We start from the raw sequence: 16,950 nt of genomic DNA, 5'->3' as shown, positions 1-16,950 counted from the left end.
ACACATACCAACAGTTATAGAAAAATATTGTATTTGCAATCTGTACAAATAACATATCAAATGGAAAAATACTTGTTAATACATTTAGGAACATCGTATATAAATAGACCTTTGGCATTCATAAAATCTAGCTGCAAAACTAAAAGCTTAAAACATGTATAAACCACAGAAATAATCCTACGTACAATAAAGCCAACCAGTGGCTCAAAGTCCACAGTGCACAGAGAGACAGCCATGACAACCACACCTTTCCCTTTTGGATGAGTCGACCAACACCAGTCTCACCATAGACTTACACCGTCACAATGGGTGCCATACTTACAGTGCCTCACCGTTCTGTGCATCCGAGTACATTCTTCTCCAGGTTTCACAAGAGCCTGCTATGGTCTTTATTTACCTGAGTGGATATGTATGCATTGTTTGTGGCTATTGCTTAGCAACATCTTTGTCAACATACAGACAGTACAATGTAAGATGGTAACCATACATTGTAAGAGAGTCAGAGAATCCTATTTACATTGGATGCATACATGCAGAATAGTTACATGTCTCCAGTCACTATTCATGTCAATAGGGAGGAACATACAGGAGCTCTTATCTGCTGCATAGATTTGTAAAGGCACAGAAGAACAATATCTCATATCTGCTGCTGATAACTGAATGTGAGGCGCTGGCTGGTGCATGGGACATTGCATAGTATTTTACAGTTTCCATGTACCACTTAGGGCTAGATTAAATCCGTATCGTGGAAGATCGGCAGTATAGTACGGCTGAAATGTAAAAGCCATTTCCGATTGAGCCAACATATGCAGGGTTTACCGTGAATGCAGAAACATTGCTTTTAAATTACAATCACGCTAGACTGCGGTTCAGCGTTCGTGAGACTGCACATGTCGGCTCGACTGGAACATAGTCAAAACATTTGTTCCATATCTTATAGCCTACCAAAACATCTCTTACATAGCTCATACTGTACACGTTTCCTTTTTAAGATCGGTAATACAACAGTAGAATAGGATACCCTACCCATGCAAATTGTTCTTCGCACACAACACTGACTTAAGTCCACATTAAAACATGTCACTTCGAAACATGCAATAAATTAAGCTATGAAAATGGATATCGTCATTTTTAACAACTTATTACCAGGCTGAATTACAGTTTCTGTAGATCGTTTTTAAAATAACATGTATAATAACGTTCATCACTTTGTAGCAAACAGTAAATTCACTTCCCATTTAGTTAAAGATCAAGCACGAGGAGTGTTCCTATGACAAATAGTGGGAACGACGGCAAACTATCAATTAAGTAAAACAGGAGAATGTGAACCAACGATCACACCATGAATCCAATAGACTAAAGAGTCCCCTCTACTGTGTGGAAGAGGTTTGGAGGAGTAGAGTGGTCAGTAACCTTGACGTATTACGTGCTCCTATATTGACTGACTGGATGGATACTAGCTCAGTCAAATCGCACTGGGTAATGTTCTGAAGGCCTAGACTGTAGAAGTGCCTTGTCAATTTTGCCATCGGTTGTTTTTGCATTTGTTTTTACTGTCTCGATCAAATAGGTGTCTATGGAACTCAGGGGACACGGTACTGAGCCCCGGCCTTACCATGGAGATTCCTAACTTCGAAAAACAATTCCTGAATTTCATTTGGTTAGAAAGACACCTGAATATTACCTGATGGGTTAATATATTGCTTAAGATATTCAACAACAATACAACAACAGCCAATAATATAACTGAGGGTATAATTGCCATGCTATCATTTCCGTATCAACACAGCTATCCTAATAACCAGTCTGGGAGTGTTATTCACATCACTGAACTCACACAGAAGAAACACCCATATTAAAAAGGAGACCGGAAACACCACAATGGCGCGGATATGTTGTGAAAGGAAGAAGTGCCACTATGCCGTGTCGACCTGCGACTACGGGCAGCAGTTGAGAGGAACGTTTGGGGACAATGTCTTTGGGCGACACGCGTTGTGGAGATGATGTGTGAGAGGGGAGCCATTGGTTGCCGTTGGAGACGACTTAGGAAGGGGACAGCTGATTGCTGGAGAAGCTGTCACACAGAGGCACTTGACAGAGCAGCAGTGAGAGTCATTTTCCTACTGGCTGGTGATTGTGTCGGAGGGGCCAAATACACGCCAACACACACGCATACACTCACACACTCCGACTACCTTCTGTGCATCTGTGAGGGTAGGGGTCTCCAGGTTTAAATACACAAGTCTAAGCGCATGAAGCAATGTACATGATCATGTTGGAATTCTTTCTAGTACACAGGAAGCACGATCAACATTTGAAAAATCAAAACCTATTTAAAAAAAAGACTGTTCCTTGTAAACTTGATTCACAGCTTGCTCCTACGTTCAGAACGCTGGCGATAGATACCTCCATCACGTAGAACTGGATAAAAACCTCATGGCCGCTTGACACTGTACCAGGTTTATTATTCCCTTTTTTTTTTAAAACACTGTTCTTCCTGGGTTTCCTCCAATCAGGATTCGTCCTGTCCTCACTGGCTGTGAAACAGTAGCCCTGGGGAGAAGGAGGTGGGCATGCTGACGCTGTGCAGTGACGAGAGAAGAGGGGCGGTCAGGATCCCTCGTGGCGGGTGTGTCTTTTGTCATTGCGTCACACAGTTGTCGCCCATGTCCTGTGCGTAGCGGTCGGAGATGGCAGTGCGCAGGTCGTCAATGTCCTTCCTCAGCTGGCCAACCTCCAGCAGCTTGGCCCGCAAGTTGTCCTCCACCAGAGAGTTGTCATTCTCCTCCCCTGACATGCTCATCGCTATGGGGGGGTAAGAGAGAGAAATACACCGTCAGGAAGCAGAGATCACATCAATGAAGCAATGCTGAAATCTATCTGATGGGCTTTAGTACACATCTACCAATCCAAGATTTCAACGAGCAGCAGGTGTGTGACTTAGGGAGTGTGAGATATGCTACATTATGAGATAGTAAGTGTATGAGTATGTTTTGGCAGGTGTGTGACTTAGGGAGTGTGAGATATGCTACATTATGAGATAGTAAGTGTATGAGTATGTTTTGGCAGGTGTGTGACTTAGGGAGTGTGAGATATGCTACATTATGAGATAGTAAGTGTATGAGTATGTTTTGGCAGGTGTGTGTGTATTTTTTTATTAGAAACTGGGTGGTTCAAGCCCTGAATGCTGATTGCTCTAATTCTGTCGGTAACCAGTTTCTAATAGCAATAAGGCATCTTGGGGGTTTGTAGTATATTTCCAATATAGGACAGCCCTTAGCCACGGTATATTGACCATATACCACACCCCCTTGGGTACGTATTGCTTAATTATACTGCGGCTGTGTGAAAGGCTCTGTTCAGTGTGTGAGTGTAGAGAGTGTATATTGTGTATGTGCTAGGGATGGGCATTTGAAATATTGCCACTATTAGAATAATATCGTGACTTTTTTTATCTCGGATATCTGGATAGTCAGAATACATGTGTTTCGTGAAACTTTTTTCTTGTTTGATGTGCGACAGCATAGACGATGCTGCTCTGCTTGTGCAGCAGGGCGGGGGAAGGACAGGGGCCTGTTGGGAGGGAGAGAGAAAGTAGCCATACTCACACTAGTTAGACACACTTGTTGCTGCCATAGGTTATATATCATACATTTGATGCAAATAAGCTATTATTTTTTTTATGGGGCGCACGTCATAAACACTACATTCAAAAAGTTTGCTGTTTTATTTAATGAAGAATTTCACGGTACAGTACATTCAGAAATGATTCAGACCCTTTGACTTTTTCCACATTTTGTTACGTTACAGCCTTATTCTAAAATGTATTAAATAAAAAAAAAATCCTCATTAATACCCCATAATGTCAAAGCGTAAACAGGTTTTTATAAATGTTTGCAAATGTATTAAAAATAAAAAACAGATATACCTTATTTACGTAAGTGAACAGACACTTTGCTATCAGACCTGAAATTGAGCTCAGGTGCATCCTGTTTCTGTTGATCATCCTTGAGTTGTTTCTATAACTTGATTGAAGTCCACCTGTGGTACATTCAATTGATTGGACATGATTTGGAAAGGCACACACTGGTCTATATAAGGTCCCACAGTTGACAGTGTATGTCAGAGCAAAAAACAAGCCATGAGGTCGAAGGAATTGTCTGTAGAGAAGGGTACCAAAAAATGTATGCAGCATTGAAAGTCCCCAAGAGCACAGTGGCCTCCATCGAATGAATGAATAGAAGAAGTTTGGAATCACCAAGACTCTTCCTAGAGCTGGCCGCCCGGCCAAACTGAGCAATTGAGGGATACAGGCCTTGAACCCGATGGTCATTCTGACAGAGCTCCAGAGTTCCTCTGTGGATATGGGAGAACCTTCCAGAAGGACAACCATCTCTACAGCACTCCAACAATCAGGCCTTTATGGTAGAGTGGCCAGACAAACAGGCCACGTTTGGAGGAAACCAAGCACCGCTCATCACCTGGCCAATAACATCCCTACGGTGAAGCATGGTGGTGGCAGCATCATGCTGTGGGGATGTTTTTCAGCGGCAGGGATTGAGAGACTAGTCAGGATCAAGGGAAAGATGAATGGAGCAAAGTACAGAGAGATCCTTGATGAAAACCTGCTCCAGAGGTTCACCTTCCAACAGGACAATGATAATTAGCACACAGCCAAGACAACGCAGGAGAGGTTTCGGGACAAGTCTCTGAAGGTCCTTGAGTGGCCCAGCCAGGGCCCGGACTTGAACTCGATCGAACACCTCTGGAGAGACCTGAAAATAGCTGTGCAGCAATGCTCCCCATCCAACCTGACAGATTGAGAGGATCTGCAGAGAAGAATGGGAGAAACTCCCCAAATACAGGGGTGGCAAGCTTGTAGCGTCATACCAAAGAAAACTTGAGGCTGTAATCGCTGCCAAAGGTTCATCAACAAAGTACTGAGTAAAGGGTCTGAATACTTATGTAAATGTAATATTTTAGTTTTTTTTTAATTAGCAAAAACCTCTAAAAAACAATTTTTGCTTTGTCATTATGGGGTATTGTGTGAAAAAAAAAAAAAATTGAATAAGGCTGTAACCTAACAAAATGTGGAAAAAGTCAAGGGGTACTGAATATTTTCCGAATGTATTGTATAAAATTAGTAATTGATTGGAGAAGTCAAATTGCTTTGAATCTTTGAAGGAAAGATGTCTGGTCACGAAGGAATGAAGCAGTGTCTTCTTGCTCCTCTGTTGCCTGAAACCTGAAACCTGTGTAGTCATCACTTTACAACATCAATGTTTAACCCCCAACACGCTGCCTTCACTTCAAAGGCTGACAGTTTCTATATCTTGAGAAAACATCATTAGCTCTTGGCCTCATAAATATGGGAGGCGGCTAGCCCACCAGGAGGTTCAGCCTCTCTGATCTGAGCTCTGACTGGAGCCATAAGGATTTCCATCTAGCTAAGCTAGCTATAGCTACAGTACAGCCACTGCTGCACTCCGTCTGCTCCTTTCATAGCTCCAAACCAACGCAATTACAAAAGATAACGATTCCACAGAAAAGGGAAAATCATTTTCTCTGGCTCTGCATCAATAGTTCAGACTCTTTTCAAATGCTTCCCCATGATTACAGTTAGGCCAGTTGTTTGAGTAATTGCCACAGTGCAGCAGGACCAATGACGTATAAACCCTGGATTGCTGATGCTATGTATTGACCATTGAGAGGCTTTGAAGCCACCAGTCGGCCAAATTGGCACGCCTCAGTAGGAGCAGTCCTCCATATGAATGAATGGAACTCTACAGGATTTCAATTAAATGTTTCAAGGACGAAAATCAAAGTATTTAGAATTGTTGTTGTTGTATTGGACAGTAACACCAGTAACAACTAAAAATGATACTTAGTAAACCGTTTTTAAATTTGTTAGTTTTATGTTTAGCTCACATAATATACAGTGGCTTGCGAAAGTATTCGCCCCCCCCCTTGGCATTTTTCTTATTGTGTTGTCTTACAACCTGGAATTAAAATTTATTTTCTGGGGGTTTGTATCCTTTGATTTACACAACATGCCTACCACTTTGTAAAGTCACCTTTTGCAGTACTTACAGCAGCAAGTCTCTTGGGGTATGTCTCTATAAGCTTGGCACATCTAGTGACTGGGATTTTTGCCCATTCTTCAAGGCAAAACTGCTCTAGCTCCTTCAAGTTGGATGGGTTCCGCTGGTATACAGCAATCTTTAAGTCATACCACAGATTCTCAATTGGACTGAGCTTTGACTAGGCCATTCCAAGACATTTAAATGTTCCCCCTTAAACCACTCGAGTGTTGCTCTGGAAGACTGAAACAGGTTTCCCTCAAGAATTTCCCTGTATTTAGCACCATTCATCATTCCCTCAATTATTTTTTTTATTTTTTACATTTTTACCCCCTTTTCTCCCCAATTTCGTGGTATCCAATTGTTAGTAATTACTATCTTGTCTCATCGCTACAACTCCCGTATGGGCTCGGGAGAGACGAAGGTTGAAAGTCATGCATCCTCCAATACACAACCCAACCAAGCCACACTGCTTCTTAACACAGCGCGCCTCCAACCCGGAAGCCAGCCGCACCAATGTGTCGGAGGAAACACCGTGCACCTGGCTACCTTGGCTAGCGCGCACTGTGCACGGCCCGCCACAGGAGTTGCTGGTGCGCGATGAGACAAGGATATCCCTACCGGCCAAACCATCCCTAACCCGGACGACGCTAGGCCAATTGTGCGTCACCCCACAGACCTCCTGGTCGCGGCCGGCTGCGACAGAGCCTGGAACTTCTTTCCTTCTTAATGCATTTGAGCCAATCAGTTGTGTTGTGGCAAGGTAGGGGTGGTATACAGAAGATAGCCCTATTTGGTAAAAGACCAAGTCCATATTATGGCAAGACCAGCTCAAATAAGCATTATTACTTTCATGACATGAAGGTCAATATGGAAAATGTCAAGAACTTTGAAACCTTCTTCAAGCGCAATTGCAAAACCCATCAAGCGCTACGATGAAACTGGCTCTCATGAGGACCGCCACAGGAAAGGAAGACCCAGAGTTACCTCTGCTCAGAGGGTACGTTCATTAGAGTTACCAGCCTCAGATATTGCAGCCCAAATAACAGAGTTCAAGTAACAGACACATCTCAACATCAACTGCTCAGAGGAAACTGTGTGAATCAGGCTTTCATTGTTAAATTGCTGCAAAAAAAGGACACCAATAATAAGAAGAGACTTGCTTGTAGGGCTGGGCGATATGGCTAAAATATCATATCATGGTATTTTTGACGGTATTTTATGTTTTGATTAATAAAAGTTCTAAATGTGCTTTATGAGTAGTGCGTGACCCTAGGGTGGCAACACATATATTCTAAATGATTTCAATGGGTCTCCATTCGGATTGTTCTATACTGTTCAATTCAACTTCAACCTACATTTCCTGCATTTCCAGCAATACGTAATATGGTACAGTACACTGACTTGATTAGTTAAATAAAGGCAAAAAAAAATCCCAAACTTGTCATAATTATGTTTTAATCCAGAGAGGCTAGAAAAGTGATCAAGATCTTCAATGAGACTTTGCAGGGATCAAGATGTATTTATTTATTATTTCACCTTTTTTAACCATGTAGGCCAGTTGAGAACAAGTTTTCATTTTCAACTTTTCAACGGCCAAGATCAAGCAAAGCAGTGTGACAAAAACAACAACACAGAGTTACACATAAACAAACGTACATTCAAGTTTGCGACTTAAGAAAACTTCAATCATCAACATACATGGACACTTTTGTTTTTATCCCCTGGATTTCTAACCTCTTGATGTTCTTGTTGGATCTAATTTTAATAACTAGCATTTCCATGGCTATAATAAATAGATATGGAGACAACGGACAGCCTTGTTTTACTCCTCTTAAAAACTCAGTACGTTCAGATAAGTAACCATTATTTACTATTTTACATCTGGGGTTGCTGTACATAACTTTAACCCATTATTGTATAAGAGATTCACCAAAATTAAAGTAATCCAGGCATTTATATATAAATTGTAGTCGTACTTTATCAAACACATTTCCAAAATCTGCTATGAAGATCAGGCCTGGTATCGTTAATGTTTCATAATGTTCAATTGTTTCAAGTAACCGTTGTACATTATCTCCAAGATATCGTCCATGTAAAAAAACATGTCTGATCAGGAGGAACAATATCTGGTAAAACCTTCTTTATTCTGTGTGCTATGCATTTCGCCAGGATTTTTGCATCTCTGGAAATGTTTAGTGTAGCCTACTGTTCTCCGGGTATAATGCAAGATTACCTTTGAGCAAAACATTAGGAAATTTAGCAGGCTACGTTCTTTCTATGATAAACATTAGAAATATGATGGCCATGCATCGTTTTTGCAAAAGACCTTGCTTTTTCATTGTTAGCTCGTTTACTTTTGTGGCTGCCAGCCAAATAGCGTTGCACTTTTCATCTGATGAAAATTAAGCTATTTTATGCCAAATGTGTTGCACTAATGCATTTTATGTGAAGGAAAACTATAGTTGCAGGCCACGGATCCTATCGAAGAGAAAAAGAACACGACTTTCAATAGGAAACGTGACTCCTGTCAATACACAGCTGGACTCACCTGTTTCTGCTTTCTCCCGTTGTGCTATTTACAAACAAACACATGACTGGCTCAACTGTTCTCGGGAACTACGGTGAGCTTCATAATGTCAAATAATGTGACAGGTGAAATGAAGAATGTGATCTGCTTTATCTCCTAACGGATTACACACGTTGACTGCAGTTATTTACTTAAAAAGTGAAAAAATAGCTTTAATGGTATTAAATGTATTGAAACAACATCCCATGGCTATTTCCAAATACCCCAGTGTACCGTACGGTATACCGCCCAAGCCTATTTTGGATAAGGCAGTAGTTTGTGGGTGGAGGTGTGTGTATGCAGAGAGGTTTGATCTAGACAGATGTACTTACATTTGATGCCCAGTAGCAGTGCCAGGTTAGGTTCCTTGCCCTGGGCCCTCTGGGTGAGGATACTACAGAGGGCCTTGAGGTCCAGCAAACACAGGGACATCTCCTTAAGTAAGGGCCCCGCTTCGGGCCCTTGGCCCCCGCTGCCCTGACGCACCATCACGCCCTCCTCCACCTGCCTTCGGTTCTGTAGGAATACACACACACACACTTAGAACACACACACAGTGGAACACACACACTTAGCTTAGATATCCACACTGGGTTTGTTATTAAACACTGACACTAATGCAGCAGAGCTCTGGAGTGTTCATTAAATTCATGTAAAACCCATTAAATCCGCCCCAATATTAAATAGGATTTTGAGCCAGTTCAAAGTAGATAAAGTGTTGCTGAATTGAAACACAAATTGGCTAAATTCTTTGCTCTGCTTAAAAGCGTCGTTGTTGTTCTCTGTCACTGCCACAATGCATTAATAACAACAACACATTGTAAATGGCTAGAGAAGGGAGTTTAGTCGCTCACAATAGGAGCACAAGCATTTCACGGACCTGCAATAACATCTGCTAAATATGTGTTTGTGACCAATACAATTTGATAACTTTTTCTTATCATAACATGACAGCCGCGCTATTATTTCGAAACAGAAATGGATTTGTCCATTAGGGCTCCAGAGAGTGTATTTTTGGATGAAACTGCATTTGAGAGAGAAATGAAGAAGTGAGAACTGCCACTGGCAGGCAGTGTCTAAAGCGGAGTGTGTGAGTATTTGTGTGTTTACACTCCTTTGTAACCTGGGAGGATCATCAACACTTGCACAGCCTCTCATTGGTTCTGCTTTGAACCAGAATAGTTCAAATGAGACACTTTAAAATGAGTCTCTCCAAATGTCTCACAGAATACCATGTAGTCTGGAATAATAATCACCATCCCTCAACAGGATAACGAGGCATCATAGTAACAAACACCCACCAAGGGGACAGAAAGGTAATAGTAGTTGTTGCAGGTGCAAAGTCATTTTAGGACCGATTAGCCAAGTTCCTGCTCTTCCAAGATGGAGGCCGTATCACCACAAAAACTTTAAAAAAACTCTTTCATCTCAGTTTCACACCCAAAGGCGCTTACCACTTGTTGTTGCCTGGAGTCAAATTTCCCTCCTCCCCTGTCATTCTTTCTGCACGCTGCTGGGGACATAGTGTGCCGCTTAAGACCCAGCCTCCATAGAGCAGTGGAGTTAAAACCACCCATACTAGTAGACACACCACACAGACTCATCTCATCTTGTCATATCTCACCGTCCCTGCGCCGACAGCCCTTTGAGTAGTCGAAGCCAGGCAACACTCCATCCCCTCACCCTCCATCCTCCCCTCCCTCCCTCTCTCTCTCTCTCTCTCCAAACCAGCGACCTCCCTTTGTGGGAGCCGAGCCGGGGAATCTTCCAGCTGATAATTGCCTCTTGTGTCCCTGTCAGTGGGATAATGTATGGTGCTGCCGCGCCAGCCACGTGTGTGTGTGCTCTCTACCTCTCCTCTGTACAGGAGACACACACACACACACACGTGTTCCCGCCCTCTTCTGCCCGCCCGGCTGTCACATGCATGAATTCAGACCTTTCATCGCCGGGCTCGTCCTCACCTTGAGACGGGTGGGGGAGGTGAAGAATGACACCATGAATTCTAATAGTGTGGTAGTGGTGGGAGCTGGAGGGGCCATATTGGGTTATTCATGACTTGGCTGCTATGAAAAGATCTGAGGACAAAAAGGGTCACTAGTGGAACATAATGGGGGTGAATGGACCTCTCCATCACCAGCTAAACCTGGGACAGAGCTACTGTCTGACAGGATGTGGGTGTGTGTGAGAGAGTGAGAGATACTCCAATCTACCCTAGGTTCTAACATGCGTCCTTTGTCCTGATCTTGTCCTCATTTTGATTGTGCCCACATTCTTTGACAGGAGTAGACAATTTTAAAAGGCCCATTGTGAACTGATTTTGATCAGGTCTCCATAAGTGTAAACTTATAGTAAACGATCAGGACGCGTGTTAGCGGCAGGTATAAACGGGGCTTAAGAAATGTCCGCTCATTGTTTGCTCCCGAGAACAATTCTACTTTGCGACGTACACGTCGTACACGTTTGTAGTTAGTGTTTTCGGAGTGTCTGCGCGAGGCTCATCAGCGAGGGGCTGGTTACCTGGTGGAGGGTGCAGGAAAAGGCATCCAGGGCCTCGTCCTTCTCCTGCAGCTGTTGCTGGAGCTCTTGGGAGAGACATCGCTCCTTCTGCAGCCTCTGCTCTACAGCCTGCAGCAGAACAAGACAACCATCGCATGAAACGGCCACTACGCTGTACGATGCACTGATGACAGCGATGACTGATCATCATCCTCTTCTTAAACATCATCATCATCACCACTCACAGACACACTCAAGGACAGACACACAACATGACAACTACTAGACGACAATAGCACCTGATTGAAGCATATTGTTGACCCAAATACAGTCTAATAATAGGGCTTACCGTCAGCTCAAGGGTGAGTTTTTCTATCTGGTTCTTCTGATTGTCTATCAGCTGAAAAAGAGCAGAGCGGAATCGTAAACATCTGGTAGCTGTCAAGACTCAGCACTCTGAATGACCCTGTGTGTGTGTCTGTGTGTGTGTGTGTGCATTCTGCGTCTGACCTTGCTGGTGGTGGCTTGCTGTTCCTGTAGTCTTGCGTTCTCTACCTCCAGCTGCTTTAGGTCCAGCATGGGGAGCCGTACGCCGTCCTCAAGACACTGCTCCACCTTCTCCTGCAGGCTGGGGGAACCAGAGAGAGACACAACGTTAGGGCACCGTCTGTCATCAACACAACCACAGCTAACCAGCTCTGTTTGAAACGCACTGTGACAATTAAAAAACATATTGCATTTCTATTCCTTGGTCATACCTCTGCACAGCAGCCACCAGCTCCTTCTCCCTCTTGCACTGGGTCTCAATCAGGTCCTCTTTCTCCTGCAGCACGGTGCGGCCTTCCTCCAGGTTTTTCTCCAGACGAGCCACTGTGTCCTGCAGGCCCTGGGCCTTCCCCTGACTCTCCTCCAGCTGATAAACACACGCAGCACATGAACAGAACATTAGGACTGTACATACACAAACAGGCAAACACAACTAGATAAGACTCACCGAACCATACACACCAGTTTAGTGCACACAAACCCACACTATGAAATTTACATTGACTTAATTGTCTGGTTCTTATTGACCTCTGGTGGTAAAATGGTGTATTACACGATAACGATTACCAAATTGAATCTCATTAATTGTCTTGAAGAAATTTACACAAAGCAGGTTGACGATGATTTAATTATCATTACAGTTCAGATAGACAGGGCAAACACAATAGGAGACATATTATCTTAAGGTTGATCAGAGGTTATTAACAGACACTTGCTGTTAATTGACAGTATGAACTCCCCTGCCTCCTCCTCTTTCCCCTCTAGGACTACCATTAATGCAGCCTGAAATGGCTGATCTAATCAGGTCTAATGGGATTAAAGAGCTGTAATGAAGAGACGCCTCCGCTCCATTACCAGGTGTTACTGTAGCGTCTCACTGAGACGCTAGCTAGCAGAGACGCTAGCTGGGGCTCACTGTCTGGCCTCTGCTAGAGGGGGTAGACATAAGGAGCTTTCTGACCAGTGACCACAAATCCAATTTCAACCAATAACCTTAACCTTTAACCCTCACATGAACCTGGCCTTTAAGCTAAATCTTAACCCTGAAACTAAATCAAGACCATACAGGCTAGCTCATGTACTCTCTCATCATTTTGGGGGTATTTTCTAACATAGCCATCAAATGACTAAGAAGCATAGCAGAGATTCTAGCGGAGATGCTAGCGGAGATTCCAGGCAAACGGGACCCCCTGAGGTGATCCTGTGGCTGGACAGGGTCTCTACCTGCTGGGCCTGGGTCTGGACCTCATCCAGGGAAGGCAGGTCAGCCAGGTACTTCTCCAGGGTTTCTATCCTCTGCTGCTTCTCCTGGTTCTGCTCACTCTCCCGCTGACACTTCTTCTTCAGGCTGTTGATGTAGCGGTCACGCGTCTTCATCTGGAGGGCGGGGTAGAGGGTTGATTACATTCATTAGGGTTGGGGTTGCGCCTAGGTTAAGTGTTCCAGGGGTGTACACACCAAGCTAGAGTTAGGGTTGTGGCTGATCCGGGGTATAGACATGAAGTTAGGGTTGTGGATGAGGCTGGGGTTAGGGTTGATCCGGGGTGTAGACATGAAGTTAGGGTTGATCCGGGGTGTAGACATGAAGCTAGGGTTAGGGTTGTGGCTGGGGTTAGGGTTGATCCGTGGTGTAGACATGAAGCTAGGGTTAGGGTTGTGGATGAGGCTGGGGTTAGGGTTGATCCGGGGTGTAGACATGAAGCTAGGGTTAGGGTTGTGGATGAGGCTGGGGTGTAGACATGAAGCTAGGGTTAGGGTTGTGGATGAGGCTGGGGTTAGGGTTGATCCGGGGTGTAGACATGAAGCTAGGGTTAGGGTTGTGGATGAGGCTGGGGTTAGGGTTGATCCGGGGTATAGACATGAGGCTAGGGTTAGGGTTGTGGATGAGGCTGGGGTGTAGACATGAAGCTAGGGTTAGGGTTGTGGATGAGGCTGGGGTGTAGATATGAAGCTAGGGTTAGGGTTGTGGATGAGGCTGGGGTGTAGACATGAAGCTAGGGTTAGGGTTGTGGATGAGGCTGGGGTTAGGGTTGATCTGGGGTGTAGACATGAAGCTAGGGTTAGGGTTGGACTGGGGTTAGGGTTGATCCGGGGTGTACACATCAAGCTAGAGTTAGGGTTGTGGCTGATCCGGGGTATAGACATGAAGTTAGGGTTGTGGATGAGGCTGGGGTTGTGGCTGATCCGGGGTATAGACATGAAGTTAGGGTTGATCCGGGGTGTAGACATGAAGCTAGGGTTAGGGTTGTGGCTGGGGTTAGGGTTGATCCGTGGTGTAGACATGAAGCTAGGGTTAGGGTTGTGGATGAGGCTGGGGTTAGGGTTGATCCGGGGTGTAGACATGAAGCTAGGGTTAGGGTTGTGGATGAGGCTGGGGTGTAGACATGAAGCTAGGGTTAGGGTTGTGGATGAGGCTGGGGTTAGGGTTGATCCGGGGTGTAGACATGAAGCTAGGGTTAGGGTTGTGGATGAGGCTGGGGTTAGGGTTGATCCGGGGTATAGACATGAGGCTAGGGTTAGGGTTGTGGATGAGGCTGGGGTGTAGACATGAAGCTAGGGTTAGGGTTGTGGATGAGGCTGGGGTGTAGATATGAAGCTAGGGTTAGGGTTGTGGATGAGGCTGGGGTGTAGACATGAAGCTAGGGTTAGGGTTGTGGATGAGGCTGGGGTTAGGGTTGATCTGGGGTGTAGACATGAAGCTAGGGTTAGGGTTGGACTGGGGTTAGGGTTGATCCGGGGTGTACACATCAAGCTAGAGTTAGGGTTGTGGCTGATCCGGGGTATAGACATGAAGTTAGGGTTGTGGATGAGGCTGGGGTTGTGGCTGATCCGGGGTATAGACATGAAGTTAGGGTTGTGGATGAGGCTGGGGTTGTGGCTGATCCGGGGTATAGACATGAAGTTAGGGTTGTGGATGAGGCTGGGGTTAGGGTTGATCCGGGGTGTAGACATGAAGTTAGGGTTGATCCGGGGTGTAGACATGAAGCTAGGGTTAGGGTTGTGGCTGGGGTTAGGGTTGATCCGTGGTGTAGACATGAAGCTAGGGTTAGGGTTGTGGATGAGGCTGGGGTTAGGGTTGATCCGGGGTGTAGACATGAAGCTAGGGTTAGGGTTGTGGATGAGGCTGGGGTTAGGGTTGATCCGGGGTGTAGACATGAAGCTAGGGTTAGGGTTGTGGATGAGGCTGGGGTTAGGGTTGATCCGGGGTATAGACATGAGGCTAGGGTTAGGGTTGTGGATGAGGCTGGGGTGTAGACATGAAGCTAGGGTTAGGGTTGTGGATGAGGCTGGGGTGTAGACATGAAGCTAGGGTTAGGGTTGTGGATGAGGCTGGGGTGTAGACATGAAGCTAGGGTTAGGGTTGTGGATGAGGCTGGGGTGTAGACATGAAGCTAGGGTTAGGGTTGTGGATGAGGCTGGGGTTAGGGTTGATCCGGGGTGTAGACATGAAGCTAGGGTTAGGGTTGGACTGGGGTTAGGGTTGATCCGGGGTGTAGACAAGAAACTAGGGTTAGGGTTGTGGCTGGGGTTAGGGTTGATCTGTGTAATATGCCCATTGCCCACCTTATCCTCCAGCTTCTTGATGTCCTCTGTGTATTTCTGGGTGTTCTGTTTGAGGAACTCGTTGAGGTGGATGACCTCCAGCTCTGCAGCGGCCAGCTTACGGCCCAGCTCCCCGTTGTCACAGCACAGAGGGCTCATCCTGTCTGGGACCTGGGGCTGGAGCTGGTGCTGGGGGTGGAGCTGCAGATGGAGCTGGGGGTGTGACTGAGCCACTGGGCTGTCATATGGAGACTCCTGGAAAAGAGGGGAGGATAGACATGAGTTGTCAGTCTTTCAAAGAGCTCCAGATATGTCAACAAATGGCAAAGCTTAAAAATGTTAACACACGGCCAGTTGTGTATAACAGTATACTGTACGTCAGACAGTTGAGATGTCACTGTGTCGGTGAGGCTTTATTACCTTAGCTTTGAGTAGACCGGGGTCGTCACAGCGCCCCTTCTGGCTCTGGAGGACCTGTTGCGCTTTCAGCTCGTTCTCCCTGATCCGAGCGTGGAGCTGTAGGATCTGCTGCTTCTGTCTGGAAAACACACATCCGACGTAGAATGTCAGCTATACACCACAATGTGTAGCAGAAGCAGCCATGCTGATATCCCAGGTAATACGAACACGTAAAGAAAAAAACGAGGTACACATTCAAATACGCAATGGTCACACACAGCGCCACCTCTCTCCGTGGTGAATATTACACAGGCTGGCAGTAAAACAGAAACACACAGCCAACAGGCCAATCAATGTGGAGCATATAGGACCATATATAATAATACTATATAATAAGGCAGTTTGACTCAGTGTAGATCACTTAAATCTAATATTTCTCTCTTGTGAAGGGTGGGCCAGCTGGCTACATGCTATCCCGATGAGGCAGGCACAATTTCCTCCCCCTAAACCCCGCCCTGAAAAAAAAGAGTCATATTTATAATCAGCTCCTAAATACCTGTCTCTTTGCTTTGACAATTTCTGCCTTTCAGCAGAATAAAAAGGGGCGCGTTGATAAATGCTACCGGATCGAGATTGGAATACTAAATGCTTGGTGTTTAGGTTTGCTTTCGACTGCCACCTGGTGGTGAAATTTGCCCGTTTTCTCATTCATTTCAGTCACAATTGATGGAGACATTCAATAACGAGGCTCACAACTGAGAAATGTAACACCTTGACCAGCCTGCTGCTAACTCAACTCATGAACAATTACATAACGTTAGGAAACTGTTCATCCCATCTCTAATGCACACAGCATGTTGTCGTATTCACAATAACACCAGTTGGCCAGGATATTGAGTGTGCTAGATTGATCTCTCCAGTTCAAAGTGGGTCCGGCCTTTTAATGTCATACCCGTCCACGTGTGGATGTGGCAGGGTGGTGTCTGTGTGCTGTGTGCCTCCTCTGTGTCTCTGCCTGTATTTCCTGCAGTAACCTCTGGGTAGTGTCTGTGTGCTGTGTGCCTCCTCTGTGTCTCTGCCTGTATTTCCTGCAGTAACCTCTGGGTAGTGTCTGTGTGCTGTGTGCCTCCTCTGTGTCTCTGCCTGTATTTCCTGCAGTAACCTCAGGATGGGTGGGTGACCCTGTGCTGTTCACTCCCCTCCCCTGGCACTGCCCAGCTTGTCCTGTCAGCGCCAGCCTGCCACTCTGAAAGGGGACACCTCGGACGCGTGTGGCCGACATGCCGCCACACAGACATCTGCTCAAGGTCATTG

At 45.3% G+C, this 16,950-nt stretch overlaps 1 protein-coding gene across 2 annotated transcripts in view; it reads right to left on the bottom strand.

The window, feature by feature from the left end:
• Nucleotides 1-14: 14 nt before the first annotated feature.
• cep85l (centrosomal protein 85, like) overlaps nucleotides 15-16,950 on the bottom strand; it is a 74,720-nt gene continuing 57,784 nt past the window's right edge. For both annotated transcript variants that reach the window (XM_036975781.1, XM_036975780.1), the window contains 9 exons: nucleotides 15,658-15,775; nucleotides 15,259-15,492; nucleotides 12,919-13,071; nucleotides 11,907-12,061; nucleotides 11,659-11,776; nucleotides 11,498-11,548; nucleotides 11,170-11,277; nucleotides 8,982-9,165; nucleotides 15-2,805 (listed from right to left, as the gene is read on the bottom strand). In XM_036975781.1, the coding sequence (XP_036831676.1) occupies nucleotides 2,642-2,805; nucleotides 8,982-9,165; nucleotides 11,170-11,277; nucleotides 11,498-11,548; nucleotides 11,659-11,776; nucleotides 11,907-12,061; nucleotides 12,919-13,071; nucleotides 15,259-15,492; nucleotides 15,658-15,775 (1,285 nt within the window). In that variant the 3' untranslated portion in view covers nucleotides 15-2,641. The remainder of the gene's footprint in view (nucleotides 2,806-8,981; nucleotides 9,166-11,169; nucleotides 11,278-11,497; nucleotides 11,549-11,658; nucleotides 11,777-11,906; nucleotides 12,062-12,918; nucleotides 13,072-15,258; nucleotides 15,493-15,657; nucleotides 15,776-16,950) is intronic.

The sequence above is a fragment of the Oncorhynchus mykiss genome, chromosome 4, assembly GCF_013265735.2.
Source record: "Oncorhynchus mykiss isolate Arlee chromosome 4, USDA_OmykA_1.1, whole genome shotgun sequence".
In the NCBI taxonomy this organism is placed as follows: domain Eukaryota; kingdom Metazoa; phylum Chordata; class Actinopteri; order Salmoniformes; family Salmonidae; genus Oncorhynchus; species Oncorhynchus mykiss.
Note: the sequence above shows the minus strand (reverse complement) of the source record. Positions and strands in the feature narration are given on the sequence as shown.